General features: G+C 38.4%; 1 protein-coding gene across 1 annotated transcript in view; it reads left to right on the top strand.

Moving 5' to 3' along the window:
* Positions 1-733: 733 nt before the first annotated feature.
* Positions 734-23,889, top strand: part of SYT10 (synaptotagmin 10) — a 133,548-nt gene continuing 110,392 nt past the window's right edge. Inside the window, exon 1 of the mRNA XM_020973671.2 lies at positions 734-1,551. Within this exon, the coding sequence (XP_020829330.1) occupies positions 1,404-1,551 (148 nt within the window). The 5' untranslated portion in view covers positions 734-1,403. The remainder of the gene's footprint in view (positions 1,552-23,889) is intronic.

Here is a 23,889-nt window from a genome sequence, read left to right as displayed (position 1 = left end):
GGCAGAATTGAAAACCAAACTTCCTGACTCTCAATATGGTATTTTTACCACTAGATTTGGATCATCAACTAATGATTAGTTGAATCAGAGGTGTATTCAATTTTCAGTCCTACATTACTGAATGTAATGTTACCTGAATGTCTTTTTGTTCAGTCATTTCCTGTCGTGTTCGACTCTCCTGACACCATTTGGGGTTTTCTTGGCAAAGATAACTGGTGTGGTTTGCCATTGCTTTCTCCAATGAGGAAACTGAGGCAGACAGGATTAAGTGACTTGCCCGAGATTCACACAGATAATAAGTGTCTGAAATCTGATTTGAATTTGGAATGATGTCTACCTGACTCCAGGTCTGGCTCTTCATTCTCTGCAACACCCCAATTATTTTGCTAATTCAACATATATCAAACACTATGTGTAAGGAACATAATACAAAAACGGACACTCATGACATCACCTTAAAAATTTAACGGCAGAAAAATCAATCATACCATTCGCGTTTGAAGCACAACGGATTCAATTTTTTAAAAAGTCAGCTAAATAGGCAAATTAAATTCACAATTAAAATTTATTCCATGGTTTTATACAGAAGAAATGTCATATGAAAATGGAATTCTCTTTGATCCAACAACCAACTCGTCAATCAATCAGTAATCAACGACCCTTACACAAAAACAAACACACGCACGCACGCACGCGCACGCATAAGACCTCAATGTCAGCGAGAGGGCAGAAAGCACTCGGGGTAGAGGGAGGATGTTGAGGGAAGTTTAGGGTCCAGAGTCGTAAGTGAGGTAGGTAGTATAGGGGTGGGGGAAGGACAGAATGCGAACCCCGCCTCAAGCTTCGATAAGTGGGCAGAAACAGATGCACACCCTTGCAACACAGCAGATTCTCTTACCTCTCTGCTGCTACCTATCCCTGAATTGACTCAAGAAGGGCAAGGAGGATCCCAGTTCCTCTGCAGCTACCTGTCTATCCCAAACCCGCGCTACCTTATTATTTAGTGTTCGGCCAGCAACCAACCCAGAACGAATATTGAGGAGAGGGGAGCATGATTTTTACTAGTGGAGAAGTACCTTTTTTTTTCCTTCCTCTCCTTCCCCTCCCCCCTTCTTTACTGTCTCGCCCTAGATCTCCTTAGTTAATGCAACTCTCTGTAGCTTTAAGAAGGCTCCAGCATCTCTCCCTCATCTATCCTTTCCTCTCCTCCAGCTATGGGGCTAACTTGGGGTTCCTAGGAGTTAGTGGTTCCCAAGTGCTCCCAGTCAGCAAAACTCCTGCAGCCAGGTGATGATTTAGAAAACAAAAGAAGGTATCAGACTGAGTTCGAGAAGGGGTGGGTGGGGAGATATAAGGAAAAAGAAAGAAAAAAGAAAGAGGAAAAAGAGGAGAGAAGAAAGAAAATGAGTTTCCCCGAGGACGGGGTGAGCAACCTGTGTCAGAAGGCGCTGCACATCGTAGCGGAGCTCTGCTTCGCGGGCCAAGTGGAGTGGGAGAAATGCTCTGGCATCTTCCCCCAAGACAAAGCCAACCAACGTGGAGGAATTACAGGTAACAAAGAAGAGGGAAAAAACCGGGTCAAAGGGCGGGAGGGCTCTGCCTATTTTCTTCTGCATCTTTGTCTTCCCTGTCTCCAAACTCCTTGCCATCTGCCTGTTGCCTTCCCACCTCAGGCTCTGGTTTCCTTCTTTCCCTCCATAGTCTCGTCTGCGATCTGCCCCCGGTTTATCCTGCTGTTGTTGAGCTTTCCTCACGGTCCCACTCTCATTCAGCCTTTTTCTGGGCAGTTCTCGCCTTGTATCTCATTTTTTCTACTTTTCTCCAGGTTTCAATTCTAACTGCTTGGCTGCCGTATGTTTTAGCTTTTTGCTTCTCTTTCCTCCCTCCCTCCCAACGTCTTTTCTAGTGCTGCCAAATTCCCGCCAGAGTGGGTCTGAGCCAGTGCGGTGGTTGCGCTGATTGTACTCCAAGGTGTGTGGGAGGTCTGCGGAGGTTGAACTTTGTTCTTCCTCTCTTTCCCTCTTGGATAAAAAGTGACTTGGGAGATAGGTATCCAGCAAGAGAAAGCTCCCCTAAAACACAACAAAACAAAACAAAAAAAGCCTTGCAGTGTGGCAGAGGCCCAGGACCCTTTTTAGCCTCTGAGAGTAACAGATATCTGGAAGGAAGTAGCTTTAGGGGAAACAGAAGGGCATTAGGGACAGGTAGTCTATTCCAGTTGATGTGGCTTACATTTATATAATACGTTCAAATTTTAAAATGTTTAATGTATAGCTTTATAGTAAAGGGGGATGGCAGGGTAGGTGCTGTTATCTCCATGATTCAGAGGAAATTGAGCATCACTATGATTTGACCAAGTGGACTTGCTGAAAGTCACTTGCACATCCAGGCACAGATGGTAAATGATGGAACTAAGAACCCAGGTCTTCTAACTCCTGGTCCAGCCCTTCAGGAGCCCTGAGTAGGAGTATGATCAGGGACAGGTGGTGGAAAAAGGACTAGTTCTGGAGTCAGAAAACCTGGGTTCAGATTTCACAACTCTGTTCAAATTCCACCTAAGGAAAATTTAAAAAAAGGCAAGTCAGTAAGGATTTATTAAATGACTCCCATGTGTCTGGTGCTCTGCTAAGTGCTAGTGATAAAAATAAAGGCAAAAAGAGTTCTGGTTCTTAAGGAGCTCACAGTATAAAAGGGGAGAATACCTATGTGCAAATAAGGTATATACTAAGGCTAAATTGGAGCTGGTCTTAGAGGGAAGAGACGTACATTGGATGTAGAGGGGGAGATTTGTGCTGAGGAAGCCTAGAAATATAAATGAGGGACAGAAAATGCATAAGGAGATGGAGTCTTATTTGAGGAACAAGGAGGCCAGTGTCACTACAAGGGCAAGTGACTTAGCCTCTCTGGGCCTTAGTTTCTTCATCTGTAAAATTAAGGAGTTGGACTAGATGGCCTTGGAGTTCCATTCCAACCTTAGATCCTATGAAAACAGCAGAAATTGGATAGTAAATTGTGCTGTGTAGTGGTGATAGAGGAAACTAGAAGAGGATGAGAAGATAATCCCATAATATCCAAAGTTGCTTAGTGCTTAAAGAAATAGTATTCTGAAATTTTGAAAACCACTTTTTGTATTGAGGCAAATCAGGTCTCAGACTTTGCAGCTACATTCTCCAGAGATATTTTTTGTTCAGAGGGCTTGGTTAAAAAATAGGATGAAGTAAATTACAATGAAGACTTCTAAATGACATTTCCCTCTCATCACTTCCTACCATTTCCTACACCTACAACCTATAGGTTGAGGTTAGTTACTGAAGCATCAGATTTTGTGAAAGCATAACCTCAAAGCTGAAAGTAGTATATGATATGATACCATTTGGAATTGGAGGAGGGCAAATCTTTAAGAAATGAGTGTTTGTTTTTAAAGGGACTGAGAGACAAACTGGCCAAAAGTATTAACCTAAAACTCAGGATCATGGTAACATATACAAAAGAAAATTGTGTTTGTACCCTAGTACTATCTACAACCTATTGAGGTGATGATTCTGAAGTATATTGTGAATAATATCTAATTGCTGCTATAAAAGTGTTTAATAAGATTAATTTTTTTGAGAAATACAACTTAGGGTCTTCTTTTCCCATTCTTCCTGTACCTCATAAACATCCGGATAAGTAGGATAGCAGTTTGCATAATGCTTATGCACATCAAATGTATGATTATGAATATGAACCATAAACATAGATACAGCATGACTGAAGTCACTAAAATGATTTTCCTAAAGCAATCTTGTCGCCCTCCTCTTCTTAATAAACTCTGATATCTTCCTATTGCCTATAGGATCAAATGCAAAACTTTCTCTTTGGCATTCAAAGTCCTTTGACCTCCCTGGCTTCCTTTAAGTTACAATTAAAATTCCATCTTCTACAGGAAGCCTTCCCCAATTCCTTTTAATTGTAGTGCCTTGCCTCCATTAATTATTTACTATTTATCCTGTCTATAATTTGCTTGGTTTATATTTGTTTGCATGTTGGCTTCCTCATTAAATTATAAGCTCCTTGAGGGCAGGGACTGACTTTTGTTTGACTTTTTGTTATCCCCTGTGCTTAGCACAAACAGTAGTAGTAGGTGCTTAATAGTTTGATTGATCTGGTGCAAGGTTGGATAAACTATTCTAAAATGACATAAAAATAAACAATACCAGAAGTTTAATTTTATGATGAGCAAAGGGAGTTAATTATATGTTCTCAGGCCTTACCTTTGCATATCCTGTAAGTTGAAGTGGAGGATATTAATAAATAGGAATAATAAATAAACATATAAATATTTAGCATTTGCTCCACTCCCAGTTTAGGTGGGTTATTCACTGGTCATCACCACTAAATCTTTAATTCCTTTGATATAATTTAATTTTTTTCAGGGATATTTAAATTGAGTACCAAAACCAGATTTAGGTAATTTTACCCATGTAATGGTAAGCCCACCTTTTAGTATGCTGGCTTTTCCTAGACATGAACAAAAGCATATTTTGCCTAGTACGAAAGTGTCCTTATATAGCACGAGCAGTGGTTGAATCTCAAATATTACTTGTCTTTTGTTTCTTCCCTCTTTGGAGCCCAAAACCACATTTCACATTTTCTTAAAAAGAAAAAAGAAAAGAAAAAGAAAGAAAAAAAACTATGTAAACCTAGAGAAATAAGTTTTCCCCCTCTTGGCTTAAGGAAGGGGGAGTGGAGTAGAATGTATGTATGTGTGTGTCCGTGCATGTGTGCATATACACTCACATACATACTGGAGGTAGAAATATAATTATTAAAGAATATCACTTGAAGTAATTTTGTATTAGTGTATGTTATTTATAAGTATAGCATGGCTTTGACTGGCCACAAAGGGCCTGGGAGATGTAATTGTTCCTGACTTGGGAAGAGTGGAAGCTAACACAAGATTGAGACTGTGGGGAGGCGTTCCTCCCATCTCCTTACAAAGGTAGCAACAATTTTGAGGGGCTTGTAAGAAAGAATGAGGGCAGGAGAAGAGAGGCATTGCAGATGTCTTTCTGGAGTATTGTAACCATGGCAGCTGGTGGCCATAAGGTTTATAGTTTGCATCTTTCAGACCATTAGAGATGTCCTCTTAATGGACAAATAAGGAAGTATACTACTATAATATTTAATGCTTATCACACAGTAGGCTCTTAATCAATGCTAGTTGACTTAGCCAGTCACTTGCTGTGGTAGCTGAAGAACTAAGAGAAAAACAACAGGAAGAATGGACTGTCCTTAATATACCCCTGCCTTAATTGTGCTTAATTGTGTTTTTTTAAATTATTACAGGAATTATTTCAGAGATTTAATACTTCTAATAAACATTTGTGGTTGACCCTGTCTTATTTGCCTGGTATCCCTTTGTTTGAGTCATGAGGGCATGAGATAGCCTCTGGGAATCACACAGGAGTGAGGGTTACTTCATCTAGTGCAGGACTAAGATCATATGCACAAGCTATTTAATTACTACACTTGCAAACACAGAATTATAATGAACTCAGGTGATTTAAAAACAAATGTGTCCCATAGAGAAGAGCTTGATAGTAAATATTAAAAGCTAGTAAATATTAAAAGCTCTCATTCCAGGCTAGGAAGAACTACTACTACTTCCAGGGTCTTTGTGACCAGCCAAAAGCCTTGCCAGAGGTTGTTATAAGCATAAGTTTCAATTATTTTTTTTAATGCCAAGAACCGTACTTTAAATCGTAGCAGCATATCCTCTCATTAATTTTTTTTTTATTTAAAAAACTTAAGGAAAAAAATCTCACTGGCAATGTAATAGTAGTATTTAAAGTTGCCACTATGCTTGGTCTCAGCTCTTCACTGCAGTTTCAGTCAACATTTATTTGTACAAGGCATTGCTCTAATCCCAAATGATACAAACAAAGACAAAAAGACAATAAAAAAGTCTCTGTCCTTAAGAAGCTTACATACTAAAAGGGTAGACACACTAAATAAACAGATAGATAAAAGATAAATATCAAAGTAAAAGGAAGGTAACCTTATAGGAGAAAGCACTATCAGCTTCAAGGAGGGATTGGGATGGAGGGACTAGGAAAGGTATGAATGAGTTGTTTTGAAGCCAGAGATGTCAAGTTAGAAGTGAGCAGGGACAGTATTCGGGCATGGAAGATAGCAAAGGTATGGATGTAGTTGAGGGGTTTCAGGTATGGGGAACAGTTAGTAAGCAAATATTGCTAGATCATAGTAATATGTGAAAGGAATGGAAAGGTAGGAAAGGGCCAGATTGTGAAGACCCTTAAATGCCAAGCAGAAATCAATATTTGATCCTCAAAACTTTAATAAAAAGAGGTTTACTTTGTTCTAATACAGCAAGGAAATGCAGTAAGGATACAGTTGCTCTTAGCTTCCCTTAACACACCCACATCTTTTGACCCTCAATGTGAAAATAGTCTGCAACAAGACAGTGTGTACTATGGGTGACTCCCAGGATCGTCAAAAAATCTGCTAAGTAGAAAGGATTTTAGCTGCATGTTGGTGGGATCTTTTATGCTGTTGGGTGACTAGGAAGCTGTATCATGAGACAAAAGTAGATTAGGTCTTGGGACTGTTTTGCCTCCTTCTAGGAAAAACTAATCCTTATCTCAAGAGGAAAGGAGAAGATGTGGGCCTAACCTATGCTGTTGGTAGATATTAGTCCTATCACCTTCCATTCCTTGGTGACAAGGTCCTAAGGATCTTCTAGAGGTTTTTGTTGTTGTTATTTGGTAATTTCTGGAGAACTCACACAGGGCAAGTGCTCACATGTTAGTCAGAAGAAGTGATACAAGTTCACTCTCAAGGTCTGTCTTAAGAACTTTGGAATTGATTGTGTGACATGGGAGACACTGGAACAAGACCACCCAGCATGGCATGCCCTCTTCAGAGATGGTACTGTGCTCTTTGAGCAAAGCAGAATCGAAGCAGCTCAAAAGAAACACAAGATGTACAAATTTAGAGAATCCACCCCAAATATTCACACTGGTGCCTGACCTGTGGTAGAGCATTCCAGGCTCATATTGACTCTAACTTGGTGATGTCATTCTGGTCCTCTTCGAGAATGGACAACAACCATTCAGTCATTTCAGTTGTGTCTGACTCTCCGTGACCCCATTTGGGGTTTTCTTGGCAAAGATACTACAGTGTTTTGCCATTTCCTTCTCCAGTTAATTTCATAGGTGAAAAAAACTGAGGCATACAGGCTTAAATGCCCTGCTCAGGGTCACACAGCTAGTGAAGTGTCTAGGGCTGGATTTGAACTCATGAAGATCAGTTTTCTTGATTCCAAGCCCAGTGTTTTATCCACTGTGCCACTTAGTTGCCCTTTTCCAGAGGACATCCTTCCATGTAAATATATTTAAGGCTTCGAATGTACAGTCCTATTGGCAAGGGTAGTACTAAGAGAGAAAAAAAGTTTTAAAAATAACAAACACCACCAACACACGCACAAACACAATTTACAGCCCTGCCCTACACACCAAGAAGTCACCATAATGAGAGAGGGAGAAAAATACTTGGGAGGAAAAAAACCCCAAAGATCCTAGATTTTTCTTTCGCCCTTCAAAAGGATCAAGTCTTAAGTCTCGATGTTCTGGTCCTCGTGGTGGGTGATGTCAAGTCTTTGTGGTTCACAATAGGTCTCTTTATGTAAAGTGGTAATGTTTTGAAAGTAAAATTGACAGGACTTAGCAACAGGGTGGGTAGAGTGAGAGAAAGTTGAGGATGACAGCAGCTAACTTGAAAGCCTGCATGGCTGAGAGGATGATGGTGCCCTCAACAGTAATAGGGATATTTAAAAAGGGGAAGAGTTTGAGGGAAAAGATAATGAATTGAATTTTGGACATGTTGAGTATGCGATGTCTATAAGACATTTGGTTTGAGATGTTCAGTAGACATTTAAAGACTGAAGGTCAACAGAGAAATTGTTATTTAGTTGTGGGTATGTGTCCAAATTTCTTGGCCATTTCTTTTTCCAGTGGATTAAAGCAAACAAAGATTAAGTAATTTGCCCAAGGTCACATAGATAGTAAGTGTAAGAGACTGTATTTTAACTGAGCCATCTAGCTGCCTCGACAGAGAAATTACAGCTAGATAAAATAGATCTGAGAATCATTGTGATTATTTGAGTCTACTGAAGCTGATGAGATCACCAAGTGAAATAGTATAGAAGGAGAAAAAAAGAAGGCCCAGGACAGAGCTCTGGAGAAGGACACCTGTAGTTAGCAGAAATGACATGAAAGGAAATCCAATAAAGGAGAATAAAAAGCAGTGTTTATGAGTAGATAGGAAGAGAACCAGGTTAGAGTAGTGTGCCAAAAACCTACAAAGAAGAGAATTTGAAGGAAAAGAGGCTGTAGAGAGGTCAAAAAGGATTTGGATTGATAAAAGTATATTAGATTCAGCAATTAAGAGATTGTTAATAATTTTGGAGAAAGCAGTTTCAGTTGAATGGTGAGACTGGAAGCCAGATTGTAGAAAGTTAAGAAAGTGAGAGGAAAGGAAGTGAAGATATTCATTAGAGATGGCTTTCTCAAGGAGTTTAGTGACAAAAGGGGAAAAGAGGTATGGGATGCTAGATTAAATGAGGGTTTGTGAGGATGGGGGAGATGTTTGTAGGTAGTTGGGAAGCAGTGAACAGATAATAAGAGATTGAAGTTAAGTGAGTGAGTGGGGATTGTGGAGGAGGTGATATGCTGGAGAAGGCAAGAGATAATGGGGTCATGTGTATGTAGAGGGATTATTAGCCTTGGCAAAGAGAAAGACCACTGCATGTAAGATAGTGAAGGAAACATTAGCAGAAGGCATCTAGATGAAGTGAGAAGAGGAGAAAGATGAAAGAAGAGAGAGGTCTTAATAAATAGCTCCAATTTTTTTTCAGTGAAATGTAGGCAAGATTTTCAGTTGAGAGGGCAAGGGAAAGAATGACATGGTAAATTTGAAAAGGATGAAAATTTTGGAAGAGCTGATGTAGTTAGTGGGATAGTGAGTTAATTAGGGAGGTATTTCCTTGTCATAGTGAGAGTTCAGTTGTGATTATGTGACAAATTTGTAGTGGATCCAGTCATCATGATTTCACGATTTTCTCTAGCTTCATTCAGCAGCACACAAGTAGGAAATAATGAAGTAGATGATGAGAGTGATATAAGATTGAGGCTTTGGAGGGTGAATTTGGTATAAAGTAAGTAGCAAAGGATTCAAGAAAAAAGGACAGTGTAGAGTTGAACCATTTTAGTAAGGGGTCAAAATGGGGAAGGGAGGAGAGTGTAATTGGTGCCCAGGTCATGGTCTTGGGAAAGAACTATGAAGCTGAGGGGATTGGAGGTCACATGGAAAAAGATGAAGAATTGGGCTTGGGTTTACAAGGCAGAAAGAAAAGTGAAATGAAAAACATATTTCAGAGCTCATGAGCATGGCTGTGGCACATTTGTGAGTGAGAGACATCTTTGTGTATAGCTGAGGTGGGCTGTAGGTCATGAAAAATCAGTAAATTGAAGAACTGTGAGATTAGTGTTTGAGGGAGTATCAATATGTTTCTTGAAGTCTTCTAGTATAAGGATATGAGTTGGGGAAAAGACAAAGACAACCACAGGCACCAAACTCATTGAGGAAACAAAGGTAGTATCCCAGAGGTTGGTATAGAACAGCTATGAGAATTTTTATTGTCTGTTATGGATTGAATGAACCTCAAAAGATGAATGATTACCGGGTGATGGTGGTAGAGAACTTGCAAGTGACAATGGGGAACAAGGAATATTCCAACTACCCCATCTTGACTTGTAGAATGTAAGCTAGAATGAATGAAAGTGCAACCAGTCCTGGAAACTAGGGCAAGGGAAGTTGTGTTATCAGGAGGGAGCCAAATTTCGGTAAGATTCCGAAGATGGCAAGAGTAGGAAAGGAAAAGATTTAAGATAAAAACAAGTTTGTTACTCATATCATTCCAGAGAGCACAGTGGAAGGGGTGGGTAGCTTTAGAGTGGGATTTTGGGGGTGGAGGCTTGAGTTGAGGGGAATGGGAATAAGGAATCAGGCAGCTGGGGTAGAGATTGGGATTCTAATGATGATGCAGGGATACAGAACCACTGGAATGGGGAAGGGTATCATCAAGTGGGAATTTGTTAGTCATTGAGGAATGTTTGGATAGATTATTGACATCCATAGGGCTTTGGTCTTAGGGTGGAGGCTTCTCAGGGTCTAGCATTCTCAGGTAAGGAGGATATATGAAGTGCTGAAAGATTGGTATTACTTCCTTTTGATAGAAGGCAGGAAATGTTATTGAATGCTGTTTCTCCACTTCCCAACAGAAGGCAGGGGACCAAGTAAGGGACCTGTTGTGACTGAATGGCATTTCTTGCTAAAGGTAGAAAAGTGAAGTTCTGTGGAATGGTGTTTCTACTTATCCTGAGGAAGGCAGTAAACCAGGCAGAAGACCTGGTGTCTTGGAATGGTTTTTTTTCTTTTGACTCCAGAGGCAGGAGACTGGTGCACAACCATATTTCTCCTCTTCCTGAGGAAGACAGAAGACCTGGCATAATAGTAAAGTGTTTTTCTCCTTATCCACAAAGTCAGGAGGCTGGAGTGTGGTGGAATAGCGTTTCTACTTTTCCCAAAGTAGGCAGATATAGAGAATATCTCAGACTTGGGCAACAAGGCACTGTTTGGTATTCAAAGCTCTCATAACCTAGCCCTCTCCTACCTTCTCAGTCTTCTTACACCTTACTCTCCTATATGTACCCTTCAATGCAGTGACACTGGCCTTTTGGCCGTTCCAAGGACATGACACTCCATATGTCTGCTCCAGACATTCTCTCTGGCTGTCCTTCATGCCTGGAATACTCTCAACCCTTCATTACACCTAGTGACCTTTCTGGCTTCCTTTAAGTCCCAGCTAAAATCTCACTTTCTAAAGGAAGCTTTTCAGAATGGCCTTCTTTCTGTTAATTATTTCCTATTTATCCTGTCAATAGTTTGCTTCATATGTTGTCTCTCCCATTAGATTGTGAGCTCCTTGAGGGCAAGAACTATCTTTTGCCTCTTTTTTGTATCCCCAGTACTTAGGACAGTGCCTGGAACTTTCCCACAGCCTATTGTGAACATTAGCTGTGGAGAGCCTCTGAACACTGCCTCCATTAGACCACACCCTGAGGAACCATTGCTCCAGTGATTCATCAGAGATTTGTTTGAACCTCTGCAAACACCCAAATCCTTGGTAGAGAAGATATGCCTACCTGTTGCTCCCCAGGAGCAGGAAATCACCCTTCTCCTGGGAGCAGTGATAGGAAAAGGCTGGAGCTTTCAGGTGGGAGTGGTGCTTGCTTTGTCTCCTTTTGGGAAAATCTAATCCTTGTTGCAGCAATGAAATAGGAGGTATGGGATGAACCCATGTTGTGGAGAATAGATAATAGTTCTGTCACAGCCCTGAAGGTAATAGGAAGCCACTGGAGTTTACTGAGCAGGATTGTGAAGTGGTCAGACCTATGCTTTAGGAAATCCCTTTGGTAACTCAATAGAGGAAGGACTGGAGTGGGGAGACATGAAGCAGGAATACCAATTAGAAGGCAATTTCAGTATTTTAGGGAATATGGCCAGAACTAGGGTATGACTATGTGAGTAAAAAGAAGTGGCAATCATATAGAAGAGATGCTATTAAGGTAGAAATTACAAGATTTGGCAATAGACTAATTATATGGAGTGAATGATAGTGATGATTTGAGGATGCCTTCAAGATTTCAAATCTAGGTGACTGAAAGGTTGGTGGTACCCTTGGAAGTTCAGAAGAAGGAAGGATTTTGGGGAAAAGGTAGAGTTTTATTTTGAGTTTGAGGTGCTTTTAAGCCATCTGATTTGAAATGTATAGTGTTAGCTGCCTCTATCCCTGCAGAACCCATCTCCCATTGTTGAGTTCCCTCTAGAGGCTTCATTTTGAGGCAGGGCCCCAGGCTAGTCATCTTTCAGTCCTTTCTCAGCTCTGCTTCATAATGTCAGTACTTCTTACAATACCTCTCTTGCTTTTTACTCTAGGACATCTCTCTCCCTGTGGCTTCCCTTCCCCCTACTCCCCAGCTTTTCAGCTCCCTTTTACATGTTGTCTTACCATATTAGTTCTTGTAAGTTCTTCAAGGGCAGGGATTTTTTTTTGGATTTGCTTGTATTTGTATCCTCAGGGCTTTGCATAGGACCTGACACATTGTGAGTAACAAATATTTGTTGACTGACTCCACTAGGGAGTTGGAGATGTAAGATTAGAGTTCAGAAGAAGCACCATGTATCAGATGATTGTTGATCTGCACAGACTGAGAGAATTTCACACACATATCTTCAGATTTAGGTGACCAGTCCTTTGTTTGTAGTCCACTAGATGAAAGGAATAAATGAGATTTATAACACAATTTGTTGAGATATCATTATTACTATTACTACTGATAATGCATTCCTTTATAACACTTTAAAGTTTTTAAAGTACTTTTTTCGACTCTGAGAAGTAGGTACACTAGGAAGTATAGCCAGTATACAGTTTTTGTAAAATATACATTATGTTGTTGTTGTTTTTTAAAATTAAGATTGATTCTATTAAGACTAACTGAATTAATTATACCCCAGTGCATTGACTTTATAAAATTGAATGATTTATCCCCAGGGAATAACAGATTAACAGGGAAGAGATGGAACAATAGTAAATTATACCTATATTTAGGTACAATGGATACTTTGATATATGCCAGAAAAAATACACACACACACATAAATGTACATATAAAATTAAATCTTCATAAAAACAGCTTAATAGAATTATAGAGGTAGACCTGAGAGGCACAACAGGACTTACCTAGTCTAGCCATTTCAATTGTAGATAAGAAAAATCACACCTAGGAGGTTAAATGAATTGTGCAATATTACATATGCAGTGTGAGAATCAGGATTTGAACCCAAGGCTTCTGACTCCAGAGCTTCCCACTATACCCCATTGCCAATCCTTGCTGCTCAAAAGACATTCTTCTTGAACTACAGCAAATCATACCTACCGAATCTTTTAGGCATGCATACTTCTGTCTGAGTTATATAGACCCACAAAACACTAGAGACAGGTGCTTCAATAGCCAATTTTAAAATTTTCAGTGTGAGAATTTATGCTTCAGAAATCAGCAAATGCTACAAATCAGAGCTTGACTTATTATTTAGCTGACTGTGTAAACTGAAGAAAATGATGGAGAAAATGTTAATAATGTAGATTAAATTTGAAAGTGTGTGGTGGGCAGTTTTTTCCCCTGGAGAGCCAGTTATATATTTCACATTTGTGCATGCCTACGATCTCTTAAAATAACATCACAATTTTTCTTCAAAGTTTAGAAATGGCTAAGTTATTCTGAATCAATCAAAATCAAAAGTATATAAAATGGAAAATGGCATGTTTCAAACTTGTTTCAATTATTATCATCAGTTTTGATAGTTTGAGATAAAAGACATAGCAGAAAAATGAAAAGCCTAAGAAAAAGATAATCAGGACACTGATATATAGCCAAGAATAGCAGGCTTAAGAAATGGAGGTGTCTGGAATATCTTCTGGTAAAAGAAGAAATTCATACAATTAGAATGATAATTGGTTTGGAAAAAGGATACTAACAGCGAATCTTGGGGAAAATGTTAATGAGGTTTTTCTATGACTGTATTATGACTGAAGAGCAAAATCTTTTTTATTAGACCTTTTGTCTTCCAATTGTATAAAATCCTTCCATTTTTTCCTAATAGAAATATGCATATACTGACATTTCCAACCAAAAGCCGTGATAATTTGTATAATATCTTATGCTTTGATCATAAATATACAATGAAACTTTTGACTGAACTTCCTGGTACGAAATGCAGAATTTGTGAAATTCAAACTCAGACACATTAAAAATAATCACAAATGACCCATAAAGAAGGAAGATTATATAAAAGGAAAAAGTAATTAGCCTGTTCAAAGTATACTCAAAAGGATAATTTGTCAATTATTAATTTTGCTAACCCACATTAATTGGCTTTTTTCTTTTGGTTAGCTGTGTTAGTTCAAATCTTAATACTTAAAATTTATAATTAAAATAAAATTAATACTTTTAATTTATAATTAAGAAGACTAGGAGTAAAATGACCATGTTATAAAAGATCAAGGAACCATTTTGTCAAGGAAATTGACATTCTCCAAAGGAAACTTGTTAGTTGAAGAAACAAAGAAAGTTATCTTTCTTGTTCTTAGTTGAGCACTTGGTAGCTAGCATTGGGTAGTTTAGTTGTAGGAATAGATGATATTTTTGATTTGATATTTTTCATTTGGGTCTCATAATTCTGAATTTCCCAAGTGGCTATCTTAAGAACTTACATTCAACAGTATTCAGCACATATATATTAAACACCTACTGTGTACATAATGTGCCAGATATTGGGTTAGGCATAAAGGCAGCATTGTTAGGTTTCATGGCAGTTATAATCTAACATGAACATAAGATTTATTCAAAATAATTCTAATACATATTTAGTTACCATCCATCTTTGCCCCCTATCCCAACTTGCAGGGTAGTTCCCCTGGAGAACAGCTAGCCAAGGTTTCGCTTCCCTAAAAACTGTATTTCACAAGCCTCTACCAAGTAAGTTTCAGTCCTTTTATCCTGTTATTTGTTGAATATTTTGATCTAGATATGCTGGAGACCTCTTACACTTAAAATATCTAAAATAGAATGCATTATCTTACCCCCTACACCATCCCTTTTCTAAACTTCCTTATTTTCATTGAAGGCACAATTGTTCCAGTCAGGTTCACAATCTCAGAATTATCCTCAACTCCCTCCCTCTCTCTTGTTTTACATTTCCAGTTGCCAAATCTTGCTGTCTTGTATCCTACACCTTTTCTCTACTCACATTTTAGTTTAAGCTCTTGTTATCTGTCACCTCGATTATTGCCACAGCTTCCCAATTGGTCTTCCTGCCTCAAATCTCTCACCACTGCTGCCAAAGTAATTTTCCCAAAGTGCAGATCTGACCATGTTAAATTCCTACTTGAACAACTCCAGTGGTTTCCTCTTTCCTTTAGAATAAAATGTAAGCTCCTCTGTTTAGGTTTTAAAACCCTACATAAGCTGTCCCCAACCTACCTTTTCCAGTTTCATTGGACATTACCCCACTCCTGCACTCCAGATAAAGTTCAACAATCCTCTCTCTTCCTCACTCATGACTCATGTCAAGTCAACAAGGATTTATTAAGACTTACTATGTGCCTTACACTATGCTAAGTTCAGAAAATACAAACAGAAACACAAAGAAAGGCAGTCCCTCCCTCAAAGAACTTACATTCTAAGGAGGAAATCACATAAAAGGAAGCTGAAAGGGAAAGGTAGGAGAGGGTAATCCTCCACTTTCCCCCAAGTGAAAGAAGATGTGAACATGGCTGACCTGAGCTATTCCTTAACATGAAAACTCTAGGAGGAATTCACCAATGGTTAATAAGAGGGCCTTGGGGTAGCAGAATCTTATCAGATGAGGAGGTTGCTGAAGCATTTCATCTATCCTTTCTATATCTTGGTCGAATGGCCATCCCCCATACCTGGAATGACTTGCCTCCTTATCTTTGCTTCATAGTGTCCCTTTCAGATGCAACTCAAACATCATCTTTTTTATGAAGCCTTTCCTGATCCCCTGATAGCGTTCTTCCTCCCAGAGCTATGCTTCCATAGCACCTTGTATTTCTACTTTGTGTTCATGTATATATGTGTATTTATTAATTTTACATTTATGTTGTATACCTATTTGTTTTTCCCCATTAGAATGTAAGCTCTTGTAAGTATGGTTGTTTTATTCCTTGATCTTATATCTCCATTTTCTAGCCCTGTTCCTGGCACATAGTAGGCAATTAATAAATACTCGTTGATTGATTACATTTACCTCTAATAGTCATCCAGAGGGCACAATTAGTTCAAAGCAAAGGCTAATAAATAAAAATAATAGATTAATAAAGACTTTCTAAAATGAAACAGGAGAGGTTGGTAAGTAACAACAAAATGCTTTTTTCTTAAACCTGGAACACAATTTCCAATAAATACATACAATGTGTGGAATCAGTAAACAAGATACTTTGTCAGATACCGCGCTAAGTGTGGGGTATACAAGGAACTGATAGTCTACTGGAAGAAACAACATGTAGGGCAAACATGGAGGGATGCACACATGCACAGAAAACACATGTGTCCAAGGGACGTTATCTGGGAAAATATAGTACATGAAAGTATTTGGCTCAGATAGATTTGTGCTACGGGTGCTCTTGTATCTAGGCTGAAAGTGTTCATTTCTTGGCTAGTCCTCAACTAAAGAATTCAGCCATCTCCAAGCTCTAAATCTTATTATCTATGGAAACAAAATCAGCTTATAGCAGGCTATTGTGGAGTTGCTATGGAGTCCATGACAACACCATAATAATAATGATGATAATAATTAACACTAATATAGTAAGTGCTTACTATGTGCCAGGGACTGTGCTAAGTTCTTTGCAATTATTATATCATTTGATCCTCACAACAAACCTGGAAGGTAGGTGCTATTAGTATCTTCATTTTCTAGATGAGGAAACGGAGGCAAACAGGTTAAATAACTTTCCCAGGATCACACAGCTAATAGTTGAGACTAGATTTGAACTTAGGTCTTCCTGACTCCAGGTCCAATGGAAAATGCCACCTAGCTGCATTTAATACTGTTTTGTGGTTTATCAGCTGACAAGTTCTAGTGAAAAGCCTTGACTAGTCAGCTTGGAGCAAGCACTGTGGTCTGAGTAGAATTCCTTCATTGACCAAATTGAATATTTGAATGTTACGAGAATTGTAGCACGAAGATGAATGTGATAAATGCTGAGTATACGGTAGACTCAGTTTACCTGCTCAATGCAGAGACTGAAGCAAAACAAAGTGGTGAATTCTAGGTAAATATAACTAGATTAGCAAAGGCATAAGGACTATTGAGAGGTAGCCCAGTTTGCTTATGGTCAGTTGTTTTCAGCTGTGTCTGACTCTTTGTGTCCCCATTTGGGGTTTTCTTGGCAAAGATACTGAAGTGGTTTGTCATTTTCTTCTCCAGCTCATTTTACAGATGAGGAAGTGAGGCAAACATAGCTAAGTGACTTGCCCTGTGTCACATAGCTAGTCACACAGCTGGATTTGAACTCATGAGGATAAATCTGGAATCTAAGCTCTACTTACTGTACCACCTAGTTACCTTTTCTAGTTTGCCTATAGTATGCATAACAGTATAAATCAGTGTGGAATTAATTAGCCTATCTTAAGCAGAGAACCTGAGAGGAGGAAAGAAGAGAATCTTTGTGCGTTTTATTGTACCCTTGTATTTTAAAGAATCAGTGTGTAATGCATTGATCTTAAAATGTTTTATTAGAATTTTGCATTTTACCCTATTTCATTCAGTCCTTAAATAGGAAATATTGCTAAGTAATGAGCCTTTAAAATTAAAAATTTTGATTTAATTATATTGTGGAACTTTTTAAAGAACATAAACTAGTATTACTAACTATAATCTTTATTATTCCTTTGGTTTTTAACTCAGTAGTAATTGATTTACAAAGTGTTATAACTAAGATATATTTAGAGGCATATTGCCATTTTCTAGTCAGCTAATCTGCTATAGTAAGCCACTGGATAACAATGTCTGAGAGGTGGTTTTAATATACATTAACTTTTGAATATCTATTGATTTATTCAACAATTATTTATGAAGCCTCTACTATATGCAAGCTGCTTTGATAAAGGCACTATCAAACATCAAGTGACTGAAAGTATTTTTTTATGCACCAGTTCCCTTGGTTAATGAATGAAACAATATTGTACATTCATCAGGTTGATATAAATTTAGACAATAATATAACAATTATAAAGCATTTATTCTACTTGTGGATACATGCAAAGTTTTTTAAAAATGGCTGATATTTAAATATTGTGCGAATGAATACCTAGGACCCACTAATAGTCAGTATAGATGTTAAATAATAATAGATTGGGCAGCTAGTTGGGGCAGTGGATAAAACACCAGGCCTGGAGTCAGGAAGCCTCATTTTCATGAGTTTAAATCTAGTCTCATGTACTTACTAGCTATGTCACCCTGGGCAAGTTTATTTAACCACAGTGGCCTCAGTTTCCTTATCCATAAAATGAACTGGAGAAGGAAATGGCAAATCATTCCAGTATCTTTACTAAGAAAACCCCAAATGAGGATCACAAGGAGTTGGACATGACTGAAGCAATTGAACAACAATAAATAATATATCAAATTGGTAAAATGTTTTAAAGTTTGCAAAATTTATCTCATGATAATCCTGTAAGGCAGAGAGTACAAGCATTATTCCTATTTTATAGATGAGGAAACTGAGGCCCTGATAGTTGACTTGCTCATGGTTATAAAGATAATATGTTTCTGAATTAGGATTCCAAACCCAGGTCTGACTCTTTTTCTCCATGCTCTATCAAATAAAGCAACACAAAACAAAGAGAGAGATTATTAGACAGTGTCCAGAGGAAGTTTATGTCTGGGTGAAAGAAGAATATCAGTGTGGATTAATTGGGTGATTGCTTTATTTGTAGCCCTGCCACAGGAAAAGCATGAGTAATTGACATTCGTAGTGCTAAATTTTCATTCTAATCAAAAGTTTTTAAAATTTTCCTTTTAAATTTTCATTGAATTTGGTAATAAACGCTTTATCAAATGTGAGTGTTAACGGTTCTGTTTTCAACCTAGATAGAGGTTTTAACAAGCAATGAGTCACACAGTGGAAGAGAGAAAAAAAAAAGACATAAGAGCCTGGTAAATCCATTAATTAAATAGAGGGAGACAATAGAAGATTAGCTATCCAGAGAAATAACACACTTGTAAACTTCTTTTTTTCAGCCAGAGATAAAAGAATAAAGGTTTGGTAGCTGGGTGTTGTTGTAGATTGTTGCAATTTATTCATTTCAGTTGTGTTCAACTTTTCATGACCCCATTTGGGGTTTTCTTGGCAAACATTCTAGAGTGCTTTGCCATTTCCTTCTTCAGCTCATTTTACATATGAGGAACAGGGTTAAGTGATATGCCCGGGGTCACACAGCGATTAACTCTCTGAGGCCAGATTTGCACTCAGGAAGATGAGTCTGAGTCTTCCTGACTCCTAGCTTGGTGCTCTTTCCGTTATGCCACCTAACTGCCCCTGGTGTAGCAGACCTAGAAGTGAAATGATGAAGACCTGAATTCAAATCCTGTCTCAGACTATATGACTTTGAACAAGTCACTTAACCTCTGTGGCATAATCTTTTCATATGCAAAATGAAGAGGTCGTACTCTATAGCCTCTGCATCTATATTAGGTACCTCAGAATTCACCTAGGTTCCAAACTCAGGCATCTGGATGGCTGGATAGGTAATTGACTTGGGACAAGAAAAGTTTGTGTTGTGTGTATATGTGTGTGTATACATACACGTGTATATGTAGTTATGTATGTATACACATTTTTTAAAAAGAGTTTACTTAAGCTTGTAACTTATCCAGTTTATGACAAGTATACATGGTGTAGAGTTATACTAACTGTGATATTTGCAGTTAGTGAACATATTCCTTGTGACTTACTCTGTACCCCACAATGAGAGTCATTCTAGTTTACAGTTACAGTACCAAAAACAGCTGAGATTCTCACCAAGTCAGAGAAGCAATGAACTTTTCCCTTGCAATTGCTATTATCCCCAAATACAGAATGCTGTATCAATTATTGATCAGGCAATATACAAGACAAAGTCTACGTGACTAGAGGCATGCCTATTTTACTTTTACCACCTTGCTTTGTATGACAGTCTCCCCCCTCTATTTTACCACCTTTTTTCTTGTTCTGCCTTAGTTAAATTTTTGCTATGCTCACTGCCCTAAACCTGGATCTTAGTGGGAGTTGTAGCTTGGCTTGACCAAAGTCTACCTCAGTGCCATTTTACTTCTGTGGTAGGAGCACCATCTGTTTTATATAGGTTAGGCTGTTTTTTGTTTTTGGTTTTGCTTTTTTAAGGGGCCAAGAAGGCCATTTTTCTTCCTTCCTGCCTGGGGTGTGAAAGGGCTTAACCCAAAGGGAATTGTAAGAACCTTCACCTTGCCTCTTCTTTTATGAAATGCTTGCCTGGATGTTTGCTTTCTTGATTCTTCAGAAAGAGTTGAATATTTTTATGTTAACCTTTTGTCCTTTTAAAGTGTATTATTTTAATTCTTAAGTAGTAATGTGGTTTTTAATTATATTTTATGGTTTTGGTGTGCTTATTGTCTTTTAAACCTTGAATCTGCTGGATTATCCTAATTTAGGCTTGCCCCATAACAACCTCTCAACAAAAAAATGGAAATTCAAGGAAAATGCAAAAAGGAAAAATAAGTAATGCCCATCAAGTCAGTTTAGGGTTAAATAAACTCAGTTTGGGATTAAATCATTGTTCTGTCCATTTCTCTGAGGACCAGCAACATGATGCATAAAAGTAGTAACTTCTTACATTGAGAAATGGTACTAGAGGTAGCAAGATAGGTAAAAGAGAGGTGTAGGCTGTAATGGGCTCTTATTACCATTAACTTTTTAATAAACCCCTATATATTTCATGCCATAAATTTTTATTCTTGGTGGTACATGGGTATTAATGTTGTGGCACATCATGTCTCATGGGTTCTGATGAAGGGCCAAAGCCCATCATGACGTTATGAGACATAGGGGGCAGCTAAATGGCTCAGTGGATAGAGCACTGGGCTTGGAGTCAGGAAGACCTGAGTTTAAATGTGGCCTCATACATTAACTAGCTATGTGATCCTGGGCAAGTCACTTAACCTCTGTTTGCCTTAATCTACTGGTGAAGGAAATGGTAGAACACTCCAGTATCTTTGCCAAGAAAGCCCCATGGATAGTATGATCCATGGAGTCACAAAGAGTTGGACACAATTGAACAACAACGATAGTTGTGAAACTTTGCTTAGGGTGTACAAAAGCCATTACTCTTTCTGTTACCCTGCAACAACATAAACAAGCCGTAGTAATTTCTTCTGTCCAAATTTTATGGTATGATTGTAGTTTAAATTTGCTGGTTGGGGAATTAGCTTCTGGGAGCCAAGATGGTGGAGTAAGCAGTAAATTGCCTTAACTTTCCCATATTAACCCCCAAACAACCATAAAATAGTTCCCCAAAACAGTAGAACCAGTAAAAAGTCAAGGTGAAATAATCTTTTCACCTAAGAAACTTGGAAGATTGGCAAGAAAGGTCTGTCTCACTTGGGTAAAAGGGTAACGAAGATCAGGATAAGAAGCATCCCAGCAAGCCAGCAGTAAGACCCACCTTAGCAAACCAGTGGGAGATTCTGAGCCCCAGTGTGGTGGAGCAGGCAAACACCAGATTCAAGACCCCACACATACCTCAGGATAGCCAGGGAAATGGGCAGACTCCAACTCCAGGAACTACCAGTGCTTGCCTGTAGTCCCTGGAAAATAGGCATCCTCCAGTAGCCAGACCTCCATGTGTTTCAGTGTAGCCCTAGGGAAACACAGAAACACCTTTCTGGCCTCAGCATATGCAAGACACCAGCACTATGACTCCAGCTCAGTACCAGGTACTGAGCTGTCAGACCTCATACGGCCTTCATAATACAAGGCACTCTCCCTCCCCTATCATACCCCTTCAGTGCAGCACAGCCAGGGCCTGCAGGGCACAAAAAACCTGAGACCATGCCCCTTCCATCCCAGAACAGAGTTCAAATTTAAAAGGAAGGAAAAAAAGCAAAAAAGATGAGAAAAAACAACAACAAAAGAAGGGAAGATCAAGACACTGACTCAGAGGACAACAGTGTCAAAACACCTATGGGCAAAACCTCAAAGAAAAAGTAGGAACTGGACTCAAGCCCAGAAAGAACTCATGGAAGAGCTCATAATGGAGCTTAAAAATCATATGAGAGAAGTAGAAGAAAAATTGGGAAAACAAATGAGAGTGATGCAAGAGAATTATGAAAAAAAATGAGTCAACAGCTTGGAAAATGAAAGCAACTGCATAAAAAGTAGAATTGGCCAAATGGAAAAGGAGATACAAAAATCCACTGAAGATAACAACTCCCTAAAAAATACAGTTAGCCAAGTGGAAAAGGAAGTATAAAAGCTAACTGACAAAAACAACTCCTTAAAAGTTAGAATTGGGCAAATGGAAGTTGTTGATTCTGTGAGGCATTAAGAATCAATCAAACAAATTCAAAAGAATAAAAAAATGGAAGAAAATATAAAATACCTCATGGGAAAAACAGCAGACCTGGAAAAGATCCAGGAGATACAATGTCAGAATCATTGAACTACCTGAAAGCTATAATCAAAAGGAGGACCTGGACAGCATCTTTCAAGAAATTATCAAGAAAAACTGCCCTGATATCCTGTAATTGGAGGGCAAAATAGGCATTGAAAGCATCCACCTGATCACCTCAGGAAAAAAGATCTGAAAATAAAACTTCAGAACATTTTAGACAAATTACAGAAGTAGCAGGTGAAGGAAAAAAATACTGCAAATGGCCAGAAAGAAACAATTCAAATATTGAGGAACCATAATCAGAATCACACAGGACTTACCAGCTGCAACTTTAAAAAATTGGAAGTCATGGAATATGGTATTCCAGAAGGCAAAGGAGCCGGGACTACAACCAAGAATCATCTATGTGGTGAAATTAAGCATTATACTTCAAGAGGGAAAAAATGATCATTCAGTGAAATAGAAGAATTTCAAGATTTCATAAGGAGAAAACCAGAATTGAACCAAAAATTTGATCTCTAATATTAAGACCCAAGAGAAACATACAGGCAAAAAAGGGAAAGAGAACATAAGGGATTCAATGGAGTTCAACATCCCTATATGGTTAGATGATACTTGTAATTCTCAAAACTTCTACCACAAATAGCATACCTAGAAGGAATATACATAGACAGAGGGTATGGGTATAAAATGAACTCGAGGGAATGACATAAAAAATAAGGTATGAGAAAGAGTAGTACACTGGGTGCAGAAAGAAGGGAGAGGTAGAATGGGGTACAGGTGCCAAAAAAAAAACCTGTTACAGTGGAGAGAAAGATGGGAGGATAGGTGATGGGCATCACTTGAACCGTACTCATATCAGTATTGGCTCAAAGAGGGAATAATACACACAATCAAATTAATATAGAAATCTATCTTACTGGACAAGAAAGCAGGAGGGGAGTAGATTAAATAAAGGGAATGGGGCTGACAAGAGAGGGCAGATGGGTGAGGCAAATACTGTTGAGGAGCGAAAGTGTGACAGAAGAGAGGATAAACAGGAGGAAAAATAGGCTAGAGGTAATACACAGTTAGTAGTCATAAATGTGAATGTGAATGAGATGAACTCTCTCATAAAATGGAAGAGGATAGCAGAGTAGATAAAAAATCCAGAATCTTGCAGTATGTGGTTTACAAGAAACACATCTGAAGCTGTAAGGGGGTGAAGCAGAATCTATTATACTTCAGTTGAAGCAAAAAAAAAAAAAGCAAGGGTAGCAATCCTGATCTTAGACAATGCAAAAGCAAAAATAGACCTAGTTAAGAGAGATAAGGAAGAAAACTACATCTTGCTAAAAGGTACCATACACAATGAAGTAATATCAATACTAAACATATGTGCATCAAGTATAGCATCCAAACTCTTCAAGTAGAAGTTAAATAAGTCACAGGTTCATGACCAAACATATTAAATAGATAATTTTGATTATATTAAATTTTAAAATCTTTTGCACAAACAACCCAATGCAACCAAGATTAGAAGGAAAGCAGAAAGCTGGGAAACAATCTTTACAGC

The sequence above is a fragment of the Phascolarctos cinereus genome, unplaced genomic scaffold (genome assembly GCF_003287225.1).
Source record: "Phascolarctos cinereus isolate Bilbo 61053 unplaced genomic scaffold, phaCin_HiC Scaffold_1;HRSCAF=81, whole genome shotgun sequence".
Classification (NCBI taxonomy): domain Eukaryota; kingdom Metazoa; phylum Chordata; class Mammalia; order Diprotodontia; family Phascolarctidae; genus Phascolarctos; species Phascolarctos cinereus.
The sequence above is the reverse complement of the archived record's forward strand: the minus strand, read 5'-3'. Positions and strand labels throughout refer to the sequence as shown.